Source organism: Cetorhinus maximus, chromosome 5 (assembly GCF_964194155.1).
Source record: "Cetorhinus maximus chromosome 5, sCetMax3.hap1.1, whole genome shotgun sequence".
NCBI classification, from domain to species: Eukaryota; Metazoa; Chordata; class Chondrichthyes; order Lamniformes; family Cetorhinidae; genus Cetorhinus; species Cetorhinus maximus.
This window is the reverse complement of record NC_135883.1, coordinates 97,994,240-98,011,979: the sequence shown is the minus strand read 5'-3', so window position 1 is coordinate 98,011,979 and position 17,740 is coordinate 97,994,240. Positions and strand designations below refer to the sequence as shown.

Below are 17,740 nucleotides of genomic sequence, written 5' to 3'. Positions count from 1 at the left end.
TGTGCCTATGAAGAAGGTGGCCTTCAGGAAACTCTTAAGTAGTGAGACAAATGTGGAGGCTAAATTCAAAGTTGTCAATAACAGAGTTTCACCTAATCGAAGTTAAATTTTCAAACTTACCACCCAGGCATAAGACTAGAGTTGCAGATTGACCGCCATTTATAGAAACTGCCTAATTTTCATTATAATTTCTAAATTAAGATTACTTTGCAGTTAAAATATTTTAAAACACCATCGTACTCAGTATTGAACACACAAAAAGATCAGTCGATACTATCAGGATTTTTTTAAGAGCAACACAAGTCAAAATGTCATAATCTAAACTACACTTAATTTTTGAACAATAGATGTAGGAGGAGAGCGTGGATCACCAGGTCCACCTGGACCACGAGGCCCACCAGGAGCTCCCGGGAAAACAGGCATTGGAATGCCAGGAGCCCCTGGCAAGCCTGGAATGCCAGGACCACCAGGAATGTCAGCAATGGGAAAATCAGGAATGCCAGGAACATCAGGAAGGCCAGGCGAAAGAGGAGCCCCAGGAGAAAAAGGTGATAGAGGATCTCGAGGATTGCCAGGACCTAAAGGTGATCAAGGAGCCCCAGGATACCCTGGGCCAGCGGGATTGGCTGCCATTGGTAAACCAGGTGCACAAGGGCCACCAGGTCCTGCAGGATCACCAGGTCAACCTGGAGAAAAAGGAATACCAGGGCACTTGGGCCTTCCTGGAGCAAAGGGGGGAAGGGGAGAGGGAATTCCAGGGCATCCTGGAAGCAGAGGAGCAACAGGACCACAAGGGCCACCAGGATCACCTGGGCCAGCAGGATTAGGAAGTGTTGGAGCCCCTGGTCGTCCTGGTCCACCAGGTGAGAAAGGGGCAATGGGCTCAGCAGGTCAACCAGGATATTCAGGTGCTCCAGGCCAAAAAGGACCACCAGGAAGTCCTGGTCATCCAGGAAGTGGAAAGCCTGGAGCACCAGGTGAACCAGGATCCCCAGGGGCTCCTGGAGGTAAGGGGGCTCCTGGTCCACAAGGTTTACCAGGTGCACCTGGAATACCTGGTTTTGGCAAATCAGGTTTACCTGGACTGAAAGGAGAGCCTGGTCCTATGGGCCCGACTGGTTACTCAGGAGAAAAAGGAGTGACAGGAGCAACTGGGGCACCTGGAGCTCCTGGATCTGTAGGGCCAGCAGGTCCACCTGGATCACTAGGCCCAAGAGGTTCGCCAGGTGCTAATGGTGCACCAGGACAGAAAGGTCAACCAGGACCTGCTGGTGTTACTGGATATCCAGGACCCAAGGGTCAACCAGGAATTGGTGGTGCCCCAGGAAAATCAGGATCTCCAGGACTACCAGGTGCACCAGGCCAAGAAGGACAAAGAGGATCAGGTGGTCCCAAAGGCAGTATGGGAGCTCCTGGTTCACCAGGTAAATCAGGAAGCGCTGGCCCCCCAGGTCCTCAAGGACCACCTGGATATCCTGGTGAAGCAGGTTCAAGAGGAAGTGTAGGACCATCTGGTCCAAGAGGTTCACCTGGCACTCAAGGTGCTCAAGGGTTTCAAGGAGAAAAAGGTGATCCGGGACTTCCTGGTCCACCAGGTCCTCCTGGAAATTATTACGGGAAAATGGCAAGTGGCTCACCTGGTGCACCTGGACTAAATGGACAACCGGGACCCCCAGGCCAACCAGGCCTTCCTGGACCACCAGGCCCACCAGCAGAAGTCATTATGTCCCCAGGCAAATATGATTATAATGGCTACATCAAGTCAGGAGAGCCTTCAGCTGGGCTACTCAGTCCATACCCAGCTTTTACAGCCATTCTTTCTAGTTCATATTACCCAGCTGAGCAACCAATAGCATTTGACAAATTACTGACCAATTCAAATAACAACTATGATCCATCAACTGGTATTTTTACATGTGAAATATCTGGCATCTATCAATTTAGTTATCAAATACAAGTTAAGGGAGCAAATGTTTGGGTTGGATTATACAAAAATGACGAGCCCATGATATACTCATATGATGACTATACAGAAGGTTATATTGATCAGGTCTCAGGAAGTGTTACATTATATCTACATGAAAATGACCAAATCTATGTACAGTTACCTGAAGATGAGTCTAATGGCTTATACTCTTCTGACCTCATGCACTCATCATTCTCAGGGTTTCTAATTGTCCATTCATGATATGCATCAGTTTGAAATATGGAGTTGAGTTGATGATCCATGTTCTATTCTGAGTGACAAGCAACACAATTTAGTTAATGGAACAAATTTAAAAAATAGTAATGGACAACTGTCTAATAGAAGGGTAGCCATTAAGAAATAGATCTGACCAGCAAACTGCTGTGTTGTTGTCATCCACTAAAGGTCATTTGCTTGAAACAAAATCCATCAGTTTTATGACATGTATCCAGGTGACATGGATGAAATTGGTCTTCTGATAAAATATTTCACGATCCCTGATATTTTCTTTTCTTAAAAGAATTCTGCTGTTGTACTATCAATTTAAAATTTGGTTGTCCCTCGGTGTGCAGAAAGTATTTGTACAAAAATGTATTTTGGTACTTGACATTGACTGTTTCATAAGTGTTCATCACAAGCAACTAACCTTCTCAATCTGATTCAGTAAAATTCAGTCTGGAAATCCTATCACTTTCAATGACATTATTGAGATTCAACTACTTCAATGGTCAATCACTTCCCTTTGTGTCAAGATCAGCCTATTCCCATTGTTTTCTGTATTTCAATAGTAATTAACGTTACTTACTTTGCTATTCAATTTGTAAAAAGCACATTATTAATGCTAGGTCAATCTAAGTGACATTGATAATGTATGTATTCTCCAAAAATATACATCTCCAAAGTGCAGACACATAAATTATATTGTAGCAAATCACAAAATATTTCTGTATGAAATTATGTGACGGAATGGATCTCTCAAATAATGCAGTATCACAAGTGCATTTTTGTTATGGTGCAGTTAAATAAATGGTGATTGTTACAAATTTCAAGTCTACATTGAATATTCTTACAGGTTTAGCATTCCTGGTCAAATTCATAATTCCTTTATGATCAGGAAGATACCTTTATTGCCAAATATCTAGTTCAATGCTCACATGACCTAATTAAAGGTGGAGGAGAGGGGAAGGGGGCATGTCTATAATACACCTCATTGTGTGCACTGGATCCTGTGACCCTACAACGGCAGCCCAGATTACATGAAATGCATGAACTAAAATATTGCTTTACAACAAATATTATTCAATATTTAATTTATAACAACAAAAATATTAGCTTGTGTTCTTGATACAGACCCATATCAATTTACATATCTTTATTCCCAAACTGACTGGCCCTAATTTAATAAGCAAGATTTATCTGTCCTTGTCATTACTCCAGGCACAAACCCACCAAAATTTTTCACCTAAAGTAGAAATCAAAAACTTAATCTCTGACCCTCCTGCAGCTTTGTGTGTTGATAAATGAGATTCCAATCAAAACTACCACCATAACTAAAGAACTCCCTCCACCTCCCAACCTAGGAATGGGAGCCATGGAAATTGACATTTCCAATTTAGCTAGGCCTCCTACTGTGCTCATATTAAAGCAATAACTTGCATTTAGAAAGCTCCCTCAACATAGTAAAAACTTCTCAAGGTGCTTCAAAACAAAGTTATCAGGCACAATTTGACACGGAGTTGCATAAGGCAGGTATTAGGATGGATGACCAAAAGCTTGATCAAAATAGTAGATCTTAAAAGGAAATTAACAGAGGAGTGAGAAGTAGAGAGGTTATGGGAGGGAACTCCAGACCTTAGAGCCTAGATAGATGAAAGCACAGCGCCAATGGTGGAGCAATGACACACAGGGATCCGTAAAATGCCAGAATTGGAGGAGTAAAGCTCTCTGAGAGGGGTTGCAGGGTTGGAAGCTACAGAGGTAGTGAGAGGCAAGACCTAGAGGAATTTGAAAATATAAGACAAGAATTTTAAAATTGATGCGTTGTCAGTCCGGAAGCCAATGTAGCTCAGGGAGCCCAAGGGTGAAGACTAAACAAAAATTGAAAGGGGTTAGGAGACGGAAAGCAGAGTTTTGTATGAGTTCAAGTTTAAGGCAGATGAAAGGTGGAAAGCTGGTCAGAACAGCACTGAAATCATCGAGCCTAGAGTAACTGAGTCATGGATGAGAGTTTCAGCAGCATATTAGCTGAGGTGGGACAGAGATGGGTAATATTATGAAAATTTAAGTAAGTAGTAGTTGTGATAGAGAAGATATGTGGTCAGAAGATCAACTCAGGATCAAGTAGGGCACTGAAATTCAAACAGGCCAGTTCGACCTCAGACACAGGCCAGAGAGGGAACACAGTTTGGGCAGGGACCAAAGACAATGGTGAATCTGACAAGACTGTGTTAACAGCAACAAGAGTATTTCCCCCTCTATTCTAAATCAGAGGTTGTGGTTTCAAGAAACTTGAGACAAAAATCTAGGTAACACCCCAATGCAGCATTGAGGGAATGTTGCACTGTTGGATCTTTGCATCTCTTGGATGAGATGTTAAACCGAAACCCCGTCTGCTCCCTCAGGTGAACACAAAGATCACATGGCATTATTTATACAAGAGAAGGGTAGTTGGCTGCCAGATCACAAACATGACTACCCTTCAAAAATACTGATTTTGAAAGATTGAACAACCTACAGTCCTTTTCTTGAGAAAAGAGAAGTCTTCAAGATTATGAAAGGGATTGACATAGAGAAATGTTTCCACTTCCAGACGAGACCAGAAATAGGAACCATAAATATAAGATAGTCACTAGTAAAGTCCAATAGGGAATTCAGGAGAAACTTATTTATCCAGAGATTGGCTGGAAAGTAGAACTGGCTACCATAGAGAGTGGTTGAGGCAAATAGCATAGTTGCATTTGAGGGGAAGCCAGATAAGCATGAGGGAGAAAGGAATCGAAGAATATGTTGATGGGGTTAGATGAGCGGTGGGCAGAGCATAAACATTAACATGGACCTATTGAGCCAAGCAGTTTATTTCTGTGCTGTAAATACTTGATAATACTTAATAGGTTGAAAAATGCTTTTAGATGTCCTAGGGCCATGAAAAGTGTTTTACAAGTGCAAGTTCTTGTGTTTTTTACACCATCTTCTACTCAAGCTCATAGAGCTAATTAATATCTTAAACAACTTTTGTATTCCTGGGAGTCAACCATGAATCAAATTTATTTTAATCGGAACATTATTTCATAAGTTTATCCCAAAATCAGTGTCCTCTGAGGTCGCTGCTGTCCGGGGCTCCTTGTAACTCACTTTGCTAGCAGCAGCTCTGGGCCAATCTTCAGGCTTCAATCCAGCAAGCTGCATCCATCCAGGTGCTGGATTTGTACTCTGCAACTCACCTACCAAATTTAAATAAGGCCAGCGCCTCAAGGTCACAAAGGCCCTTCATGGCTGGAATGGGCAGCTGAACAGCGCACTACCTATCGGAAGACCAAAAGTTAAAATCAACGCTTCCCAAACTAAATCTGGGGGCTCTGTCAGTGATATCATTGCCTACATTCAACTCAGAAAAATCCTCTTATCTAATGAGCATTAGAATATCATTATATTCACAATGACTCTTTTGGATCACTGAACATGAACATGACAATTAGAAATTTTCTCTTATTGCATTCTGGTTACAGAAGATTAGCTCATAGCCAAAGAACCCAAACTGAAGATGGTTCCCATAACATATATGCTTTAATCCAAATCTGAAGGAATCACTTACACCGTAAGGAGGCCATAGGTGGTGTCAGGGATGAGGACGTTGATGGAATACCACTAAGTCAGGGCTCATACAATGCCCACAAACACTTGTACTCTTCCCTACATCTTAATTTATCAGCCAATAATACATATAGAGAACTACTTTACTGTGTCACTCCTTTTACTGAAAGCAATATGTGAAAGCTGCTCTTAAGAGTAAAACTTGCATTTATATAGCATTCTTTATATGCAGAACGGCGACTCAATTTTTAAACTAGCAGTAAAATGAAAATGAGGGGCAAGGGAAAGGGTTGGAGGTGAGAGGGGTGCAATATTTTCTCTGAGCTGCAGTTGGTTCACAGCAAAGGGGCAATGTTGAATGTATCATGCACTGCAACAGGCTGTGTGCTATTAATGTTTCCTTTAGGACGCATGCAGAGGTCACACAGTGCAACCAATAAGTCATGCACAACAAAAAAAAATAACGGGAATATTGGTGGGGGTGGGGGAAGCTGCAAACACAGGCAAAGAGGAGAATTTGCAGAAATGATCTTGAAAGCAGAATGTGTGATGAGGAAGCAAATGAAAGTGGGTAGAGTTTTCCAAGGGCAGGAGTTCTTGTACTTGTTTTGACAGTAATCCAGCCAAAGTGCAGTGGGATTTTTGGGGAGAATCCATTGTGTTACTATTCATTAAGTTTGAACAAAATCTTCATGGCCAAATAGCTGCAACAGGGCTATATTAACACCTAACTAAGCATGAGAAGAAATGGAAAAAAGAAAAAAATTCTCCAATGAGGTGCCAATTATTTTTGCAGTCTTCAGGCTGGACTCTTAAAATGCAGCTCACTGAACCAATCAGGCTCTAGCAATATTAGGCCCGATTTGTGTTAAACAACCAGAAATATCTCATAAAATTGCTTAAAGGATATTAAAATGTCATTGGAAGCTAATTAACAGACCCAATCAAAATGCAAGGTATCACCAACACAACAGCACAATATAGGTGAAAACTTGCATGGAGCAGTAACTGAGTGGAGAAACACCCAAACTCCCAATGAGTTTTTGACCAAGTTACAGCTGTGTATGCTCAGCAAAACATAAGTGTGCACTTAGCCTGGTGGTTGAATATCCTGCCAACACTTCAGTGTAATAGACCAAGTTAGCCTTGCATGTCAAAAATGAGGCCATGAGTCAGATATGCAAATCTGCCCAGATTCCTATTGTACACTCCTGTCGCAATGTATGTTAAGGAGTGTTCAATATCAACATTTACCCCTTACATCTATGGTTACACAAGAGGTACATGGAAAAAGGGCTCAAAGGAAGTTAGTGCCCCTGGAATTATAACCCAGCATATGGTGTTCAGAAGACAGTTGTGTTTTAAACTATCTTTTAATTAAAAGTGAGGCAGAATATCCTGGAATGGGGGCTGAAATCTGCACAGAGTCAGGCCCATATGATTTTGTTGCCATGGGGGCAGAGGCCCAGGTTGAAACTCATAGAAACTCAAATGTTAGCTCTCACACCTTGACATAGAGGGTGAGAGGGTGAGAGAGAGAGAGAAAGATGCTGCTGGGTGGAGAAGCAGAGAAGCTGCTGTTGTGCCAAGCAGGGAATGAGACTGCTTTGTATGAATCACTAAGCAGAATGCCAGTGAGAATGAATTCCCTGTTTGAAGAGGTGGAAAGACACAGGAGATGCTAGTGGGTGCCTTACTGCTGGCAGTCAATTCAATTATACTCAGGAGGAAAGGACATTGGAAATGAGGCAGTGAGAAAAGAGCTGGTCGAATCGCTGGAATTTGGGACTTTATCAGAAGGCTACATTTTTGCTGAGAATGTGGCACAAAGTATAATGGTTTTCGGTTGTTGTTAATTAGTTAATGGGGAAAATACCTTTTCTGTAGTTTGGTGTATTAGTTGTCTATTAAGTAATGTTTAGTAAGAGTTGATTTTAGATGGTCTGTTGCAGTAAAAGTCTTAAAACATTAAGTCTTGCCGTGCAACGCTTTCCATTGGTCACTGGCAAATTCATCTCTTTTTTAAAGTTATCGGTCATGATGGGGATCGTAACAATGGATGCAGAATGGCAGAGAAAAGAAAGCCATGAAAAATCATCAACTAACCACACACTGATTCAGCAAAATATTGCTATAAAGCTTCTACGAAAAAAGAACCAAGCATGACATAGAACATTATGAATCCATCCAAACAAATCAAACATCCGACAAGTTAGCTATTTGCTGTCATAAGTTCAGTTGATCAAGTATTTCTGTATTTTTTAATATAAATTCACGGGACGTGGGAATCGTTGGCTAGGCCAGCATTTATTGCCCTCGAGAAGTGGTTGTGTGCTGCCTTCTTGAACCTCTGCAGTCCATGTGGTGTAGGAACACCCACAGTGCTCTTCGGAAGGGAATTCCAGGATTCTGACCCAGCAAACAGTGAAAGAATAGCAATATATTTCCAAGTCAGGATGGTGAGTGGCTTGGAGGGTAGTGGTGTTCCCATGCACCTGCTGCCCTTGTCCTTCTAGGTGGTAGAGGTCGCAGATTTGGAAGGTGCTGTCGAAGGAGCCTTGATGAGTTGCTGCAATGCATCTTGTAGATGGCAATCACTTCTACCATTGTGCATCGGTAGTGCAGGGAGTGAATGTTTATTGTGGTGGACGGAGTGCCAAACAAGCAGGCTTGTGTCGAGCTTCTTGAGTGTTGTTGGAGCTGCACTCATCCAGGCTCATTCCATCACGCCCCTGACTTGTGTCTTGTAGATGGTGGACAGGCTTTGGGGAGTCAGGAGGTGAGCTACTCTCTGCAGAATTCCCAGTCTCTAACCTGCTCTTGTAGCCACAGTATTTTCATGGCTGGTCCAGTTCAGTTTCTGGTCAAAGGAAAACTCCCAGGATGTTGATAGTGGGCAATGCCATTGTATGTCAAGGGGAGATGGATAGATTCTCTCTTGTTGGAGATGGTCATTGCCTGGCACTTGTGTGGCACGAATGTAACTTATCACTTATCAGCCAAGCCTGAATATTGTCCAGGTCTTTCTGCATATGGACATGGGCCGCTTCAGTATCTGAGGAGTCACGATTTGCGCTGAACATTGTGCATTCATCTGTGAACTTACCCACTTCTGACATTATGATGGAGGGAAGGTCATTGACGGATCAGCTGAAGATGGTTGGGCCTAGAACGCTACTTGGGACTGAGATGGTTGACCCCCAACAACCACAATAATCTTTCTTTGTGCTAGGACTCCAACGGGTGGATAGTTTTCCCCCTGATTTCCATTGACTTCAGTTTTGCTAGGGTTCGTTCATGCTACATCCTGTCAAATAATGCCTTTATGTCAAGGGCAGTCACTTTCGCCTCATTTCGAGTTCCGCTCTTTTGTTCACGTTTGGACCAAGGCTGTAATGAGGTGAGATGCTGAGAGACCCTGGCAGAACCCAAACTGAGCATCAGTGAGCAGGCTATTGCTGAATAATTGCCACTTTATAACACTGTTGACGACAATTTCCATCACTTTGCTGATGATCGAGAACAGGCTGATGGGGCCATAATTGGCTGGGTAGAATTTGTCCTGCTTATTTTGCCGGGTAGATGCCATTGTTGTCGCTATATTGGAACAGCTTGGCTGGAGCCATGCTGGTTGAGGAGCACAAGTCTCAGTGCTATTGCCAGGATGTTCTAAGGGCACATAGCCCTACAGCCATTCCTTGACATCAAGTGAAGTGAATCAAATTGGATGAAGACTGTCATCTGTGATGCTGGGGACCTCAGGAGGAGACTGAGATGGATCATCCATTTGGCACCTCTGGCTGAAGATGGCTGCACTTGTTTCAGCCTCGCCTTTTGCACTAGTGTGCTGGGCTCCCCCAGCATTGAGGATGGGGGTATTTGTGGAGCCGCCTCCTCCAGTAATTTGCTTAATTGTCCACCACAATTCACAACTGGAAGTGGCAGGACTGCAGAGCTTAGGTCTGGTCCGTTGGTTGTGAGACTACATAGCTCTGTCTATCTCATGGTGCTTCCGCTGTTTGGCATGCAAGTAGTCCTGTGTTGTAGCTTCACCTGGTGCTGCACCTAGCATAACCTTCTGCACTCTTCACTGAACCAGGGTTGATCCCCTGGCTTGGTGACATGGGTAGATGGGGGATATGCCGGGCTATGAGGTTACAGATTGTGTTTGAATACAATTCTGTTGATGGCCCACAGCACCTCATGGATGCCCATTTTTGAGCTGTTAAGTCTGCTCAAAATCTATCCCATTTAGCATGGTGCTAGTGCTGAAGCAATTTAAAGCAAGGATGGCCTCAAATGATACAATCCACATATTAAATTTGCTCCCTCTTCATGTTAAAATGTTCAATAATCTAGAAGTAAATTCTTTCTATATTTGCTACTCTAATCAAAAAAGGTCACTGCAAGTATAAAGAGGAACCGCTTCTTATCCACACCAACTTTTTCAGCTAACATTATCACGCAGTAAAAATATCCCTTATGATCTCTAATGCTATCATTAACGTGGGCAACAAAGTTCCATCCAAGGTCATCGCCAATCGGGTCAAGTCTGCTCTGGTAGGAAAATTGCTGATAGTCTCGCGCTGCTGAGGGATAGGACCACTTATGTGTGGGACAAGGACATGGACATCTACCTGATCAGCTTGGACAAGGAGGTCTTTCACAGAATATCATTCACATACTTGATGACTGTCCTGTCCTGAATGCACAGGGAATCCGCAATTGGATCCAGCTGCCCTAAACAAATATCATTAGCACAATTTCAATGGTTGGAAAGCTTTCCAATCAAGTCTGGAATCAGGCAGGACCATGTGCTGCATCAAACCTTTTGTGAATTCATCAGGAAAGGTGCAGGCATAAGAGAGATACCCAGCCCAGGCAGCAGAGGACTCAGTTCAAAGCTTCCCTGTACATGGATGACATCACCATCTCCTGCTCAGATCCACTGTTGATTCACAGGCTTATGAACATCTGCGACCAGTTCGAACTGGCCTCCAGAGAGGTCAACCTGAAGGTGCTGGGAGATGGTTCAGAGGGGCTGGGGCATGCAACAAAAGCTGGAAGTAACGTGGAGCTGTGGTGGAACAGAAACTGGATATGTGGGAGTGATGCTCCATCTCCATTGCAGGTAAGAACCTTGTTACCAGGTGGGAGGCACTCTCAGTGTTGTTCTACATGGTGCAGGTCTGATCCATGTATCACTCCTGTGCCGTAGCGGTCTTCCTTCTTTTGCTTTATCTGAAGATTGAAATGGGCCATTTTTGCAGGAACAACAGTACAAATTTCTAGATAAGGGGGAAAAAATGTACCCAACACCGCTCTCATCCTGATGATCACCATTAAGTTGTGCACAGACCCTCGGAACGAAAACACCAAGTGTCACCACATGCTGAAATTCCTTCTGTCCCTGGTGTTGCGAAGGATGCTTCTGGCCACATTGCCAATTCCATTCATTTGGACTGTGCACTACCACATGTCCCTCATGGAAACGTTTGTGCAGAAAAACAACTTTGACCACAAGTCCATCAGTCAGTGGTCCACACGTAACGTCTCCGAGGTCCTGTGGGAAAAAGATATGGTGGATCGCCAGAACTTTCAAACATTCACCAAGCTGTAGCTTGAGAGGTGGTGAGAAGGGCCCTTCCTGTCAGATCCTTCATGCACACCTGGAGTTTCACCACCTTTGTATGCTGCCCTCGAGGTGGCCACAGTGGGGAAGAGACCATCCCACTTCCTCCTGAAATGTGCCTTTGCAAAGCACATCTGGAAATAGATGCAGTACATTTTGTCGAGAATTATTCCAAGCAGTTCTGTAACGCAGGGCTCTGTTCTGTGAGCTGTTTCCAAAGGAGCACACTGAGGTAAATATCAACTGCTGCTGGAGGATCATCAACTCGGTGAAAGCCACTCTTTAGGCAGCCCGAAACTTGCTGAAGTTCCAATGTCAAAGACCGAGTTGCAGACTGGCACATTCCAAGGTCCTGAACTACATGCTAAGGGACGTAGTAAAGCTTGGGGCAGCCACTGTCAAAGGCCCAACCACCACAGTACACAGTGCCACTGAAAACCGAGTAAAACCTCTCAGACTGTCACCACCAGAGAACTAGCTCTGAAGAAGTCTTACGGACTCTAAACGTTAACTCCGTCTTTCTCTCCACAGATGCTATTAGACCTGCTGAGTTTTTCCAGTACTTTTTGTTTTTGGACCACCAGAGAACGTTTGACATGAGATGTAAATGTACATTGTAAATATAGCCTGTAATGGCAGGTGTAGTGAGGCACCTCATGAACTGTATTGAAAGAAACCAGTCTGTATTGCACTTGATGTAATGCCAAATTTGAACTGTGATGTACTTATATAAATTTTATGAACAGAGTATATTTTTGTGTAAATAAGAAATACAGTTTGAAAGCTCTAGCATTGTTACTGTAGACATCACATGTTAAATCAAAGTACAGCCTCTGAATTTCAGGTCAGGGATCCCATACCCAAACAACAGCTGAGTTGATCCATCGATACCTTTAGCCATTCAGGTCAGCTGTTGGAGAACAGCAATGGCCTCATGAATGTACATAAATTGGAGCTACAGGACAGTCTTTGCACAGGGGACATTGCAAAAACTTACACTCTACCAATATAGGCAAGCTGCCCAGTTTGACATTGGCACTGGATGATGAGAAGTTGGAAGAACAGAAGCTCAAATTCTGGGACCTTCAGTTACTGGGTGGTGGTGGTGAAGGGGCAAAGGTTACAGGGCCAAGTCGCAAATAAAGTTTTTGGCTCTAAAACTGCCTGTGGTCCTGAATGCCTCAGGGTCATTCAAGCTGCAACAAATCACATTAGCAATGTCTGTAAAATCTGCAGTGCATTGCTGCATCAAAGATAATTGATATACTCCTCAATAGATACAACAACTCTATTAGCTTTCCCATGGAAGAGGGTGTTCTAGACTTCATCAGAAAGTGGGCCCCCACAGCTACAGGGCTTACTACACTAGCTCTATCTACCATTTGCAAGGTATGCCACTGATTCACTTAAATAAAGGACTGCAACAACCCTTTGAGAAGCCTCCGTCAAATGGTATCCCTGACACTGATTTCCAATAGACTAAAACTTGAACTTACAACCTTCTGCCACAGGGGCTAGCGTGCCACCACTGAGTGTTATGATGTTGAGGTGATGTGTGCCAGGTGGACTAAATCCGCAAGGGAAACTTGGTCATGCTATCACAATGGTTTTACAATTTGTATTTATTACGAGAAGATTTGGGCACTGAATTCAGAAGTAATGAGTCCACTAACACCCTTTAGAGATTTTAAAAATTAAATTAAAACATTTATTAACACAAGAACAGATTTCAAGCACATACATAAGATTACAGTTACTTAATACCATAACAGATCCCAAAATTCCAAATTAACCTGACTCCCAACTACACACCCCATTTAAGGCAACAGTCCAAAATAGATTTTTAATTTAAATAGCAAGCCAGCAAATTTACCACAGCACCCACTCAACGGTGGACTTCCAAAGACTTTTCTCCAACTTTAGTTACTGGACACAACACAGCAGACTTTTGCAAACAAGGCTGGAGGCTTCCCCGAAGCTGTTTTACACGCTACTTTTGGTTCTTATATGGCCCCACAACATCACCTTCCTCCCTTCTTTATATATGTTTCTCTCTCTTTAATCCGTAAATTTCATCGTTCTATGTCTTTGGAAGTGTACTTCTGCCATAATATACAAATCTTTCATGTTGCCAATATGGTTAGTACCTTTTGGGAAAAATAAACATAACAACTTTGCGCCCTATTTATCTTGTTAATTGTAAACACTCTACCATCCCTTTGAAACCCAAACAACTCCTTCACTTACCTAAAATGCAAATTTCCTTCACACCCTACACGCTCGTCCATGTTTACTCATTAGCATTTCAAATGCCTTTTACCTCTAACTTCTTTTGATCATTTCAAGCTTGCAGCCGATCTGACTCTAATTAAATCACACAGAACCATCTACTCACACACTCATAAACCTACTTTATAATAAACCACAATAATATTATGAAACTTATTATAGTTTCGTGACAGCTCTATCCTTATGGAAAAATGAACTGTCATAGTGTTAAAAGACGGATTCATTTTCTCAACCCACCTTACATTTCTTATGATGCTTATTTATATACACAAACCATTACATTACCAGATGCATGCATTAACATAGCAATATATACAAATCCTTTGTATCAACAGAGGTCATTTCAGTCCAATGTCCAAGTTTTAAATGTCCAGTTTCTATTGAGTTTTAAACTCTCCACAGTGCATCTGCAATTAGATTTTCTCATCCAGCCACATATATAATCTGTAAATTAAACAGTTGCAATAATAAACTCCATCTGAAAAGTCTTGAAATTCAGTCTTGAAATTTGTTCAGAAATTTTAAAGGATCGTGGTCTGTAGAAACAATTATTTCTGAAGATATGCTCACAACATAAACCTTGAAATGCTGCAATGCTCATACCAGACTCAGACACTCCTTTCCAATGGTTGAATACTTCTCTGATGTACATTCAGCTTTCATGAAAAATATCCAATCAGTTTCTCAATTACAGTTTCATCATCTTGCAACAGTACAGCACCATTGCCTACATCACTTGCATCATCTGCCAACTTAAATTGCTGGGCATAATTAGGTACTGCCAAAACTGGTGTTGTAGTCAATACAGTTTTTAAACCGTCAAATGCTTTCTGACACTCCTGTGGCCGTTGAAACTTCTTGTTCTTTTTTAATAGCTCAATTAATGGAGCAGTCACACTGCTAAGATTTGGTACAAATTTCGAGTAAAACCCACCCATGCCCAGAAAGCTCAAAACTTCTTGTTTTGATGTAGGCATGGCGAAATTCATGAGGGCTTTTACTTTCACATCTCTCGGAGCCACCTCACCACATCCAATGGTATGGCCTAGATATGTAACTTGCACTTTTGCAAACTCACTCTTAGCCAAGTTCAGTACCAAATTAGCTTCTTGCAGTCAATCAAACAGTTCTTTCAGATGCTGTAAATGCTCCTCCCATGTTTGACCGAAAACTATCAAGTCATCCATATAAACAGCACAATTGCTCAAACCTGCAATTACGTTTTTTGTCAGTCTTTTAAATGTTCTTGGTGCATTTTCCATACCAAATGGCATAACTTTAAACTGATCTTGACCATTTAGCGCCACAAAAGCCAATATCTCCTTTGCTCTCTCCGATAACGGTACTTGCCAAAATCTTCTCAGCAAGACAATCTTTGTGATAAACTTTAACTGTCCCACTTTCTCAATGTAATCTTCCAACCGTGGAACAAGATGTAAATCCGCTTTTGTCACTGCATTCACTTTTCGATAATCCACACACAGTCGTTGTGTTCCATCCGGTTTCGGTACCATCACAATAGGCGAACTCCAACAGTATGATGTAATTTTGAAGCATGGATTCAATTTCTTCCTGTAACTGTGATAATTTTGCTGGATTTAATCTATAAGGATGTTGCCTTATTGAAACTGCATCACCCACATTTACATCATGTGTAGTTAAATTTGTCTTCCCCAGCTTATTCCCACAAATAGCCTTATGTGACTACAATAGCTTCTCCAAATCAATTTGACACTTATCTGGAAGGTAATTCAATATTACATTTAAATTTTTAAGTACCCCCCTCATTATCCAATTTGATTGGAGGAAAATCAATTTCAGAATCCTTCATTTCTACCTCTTTCTCTTCATTCTACCACCACTAATGCCTCCTTTTGATCATCTTCCTGTCAAAGTACTTTTTAAGCATATTTACATGACACACCCACTGCTACTTTCTTCTATCTGGAGTATTTATTAAATAATTTACTTCACTCAGTATTTTTTTCAATCCTGTAAGGCCCACTAAACCTTGCCTTTAATAGTTCACTCAGTACTGGTCGTAAAACTAACTTTGCCTTTAATAGTTCACTCAATACTGGTCGTAAAACTAACTTTGCCTTTAATAGTTCACTCAATACTGGTCGTAAAACTAACTTTGCCTTTAATAGTTCACTCAATACTGGTCGTAAAACTAACTTTGCCTTTAATAGTTCACTCAATACTGGTCGTAAAACTAACTTTGCCTTTAATAGTTCACTCAATACTGGTCGTAAAACTAACTTTGCCTTTAATAGTTCACTCAATACTGGTCGTAAAACTAACTTTGCCTTTAATAGTTCACTCACTACTGGTCGTAAAACTAACTTTGCCTTTAATAGTTCACTCAATACTGGTCGTAAAACTAACTTTTTCCCCAGCAACAAAACTACATGCTTTGACCCTCTTATCTCCCTTCACTTTCATCACCAGCTGCGATATCTTTAAATCTTCCTTAACTAACTCACATACTCTGCTCAATCTTTCCTTGAATTTGTCACATAATCCAGGAGAGTAGTTTCCAAATTTTGATCCACCGATTTCTCCTGAGTCAACTTCAGTGGTCCCCTTATCTCATGACCATTGGCTAATTCAAAAGGACTAAACCCAGTCGATGCATTAGGAGCATCCTGAATAGCAAATAACAAGAATGGAATTTCCCCAATCCCAACCCTGTGGATAGTCTTGACTGTAAGCCCTCACCATGGTTTTTAAAGTTTGAGACCATCTTTCCAAAGCACCTTATGATTCAGGATGATAGCCTGTTAACTTAAACTGTTTTATCCCCAAGCTGTTCATTACTTCTTTAAACAGCTGTGACATGAAATTTGAACCCCGATCCGATTGTATTTCTTTTGGCAAACCATATATGGTGACGAATTTAAACAGTTCGTCCACAATTCTTTTTACTGTAATATTTCGCAAAGGTATCACTTTGGGAAACATTATAGGCACATCCATTATTCTCAGCAAGTACTGCTTTCCACTTTTAGTCTTAGGGAGGGGCCCTACGCAATCAATCAGGACCCTAATAAAGGGTTCCTCAAATGCCTGAATCGGAATTAAAGGTGCCAGTTTAATCATTGCTTGAGGTTTTCCTGTCGCCTGACAAGTGTGACATCTTCTACAGAATTTAACTACATCCCAATGTAATCCAGGTCAATAGAAATGTTTTTGTATTTTTGCCCAGGTCTTCCGAATTCCTAAATGCCCAGCTACTAGGATTTCATGAGCTACTCTCAATATCTCATTTCTGTATCCAGATGGTATAACAATCTGATGCACTACCATCCATTTATCATCTGCTGAAACATGAGACGGTCTCCACTTCTTCATTAGCACATTATCTTTAAGGTAATAACATTCTGAAATACATTCTGCCTCTGTTTCTGAGTAAGCTGTCTGATATAATTGCTTGCTTCGTCATCTTTCTGCTGTAACTCTAGGAATTTAACTGAACTAAACACTTCAGCTTCATTCTCCTCCATTCTCTCTCCCTTAAGGATGTGAACACATTGGAGAGAGTGTAGAAGAGGTTTACAAGAATGGTTCCAGGGATGAGACACTTCAGTTATGAGGAAAGATTGGAGAAGTTGGGATTGTCTTCCTTGGAGAGAAGGCTAAGAGGAGACTTGGTAGAAGTTTTCGAAATCATGAGGGGTCTAGACAGAGTAGATAGAGAGAAACTGTTCCCGTGCGTAAAAGGATCGAGAACCAGGGGCACACTTATAAAATGTTTTTCAAAGGAAGCAAATGTGAGGTGAGAAAAAGCTTTTTCACACATCGAGTAGTTCGGGTTTGGAATGCACTGCCTGGAAGTGTGGTGAAGGAAGGTTCAAATGAGGCATTCAAGAGGGTATTGGAAGATTATTTAAATTGAAACAACGTGCAAGGTTATGGGCAAAAGACAGGAGATTGGCACTAAGTTAAAATGCTCAGGGAGCCAGTGCAGACACGATGGGCCGAATGGCCTCCTTCTGCATCATAACACTTCTGTGATTCTGAACAATCATATCAGCTTATTG

At 41.9% G+C, this 17,740-nt stretch overlaps 2 protein-coding genes across 2 annotated transcripts in view; one reads left to right on the top strand and one right to left on the bottom strand.

The window, feature by feature from the left end:
* The window catches only part of LOC144680416 (uncharacterized), a 137,729-nt gene extending 134,720 nt beyond the window's left edge, over window positions 1–3,009 (top strand). Inside the window, 1 exon segment of the mRNA XM_078541384.1 lies at window positions 348–3,009. Within this exon segment, the coding sequence (XP_078397510.1) occupies window positions 348–2,188 (1,841 nt within the window). The 3' untranslated portion in view covers window positions 2,189–3,009.
* nt5dc1 (5'-nucleotidase domain containing 1) overlaps window positions 1–17,740 on the bottom strand; it is a 644,476-nt gene that overhangs the window by 518,166 nt on the left and 108,570 nt on the right. The gene's annotated exons all lie outside the window — the stretch shown is intronic.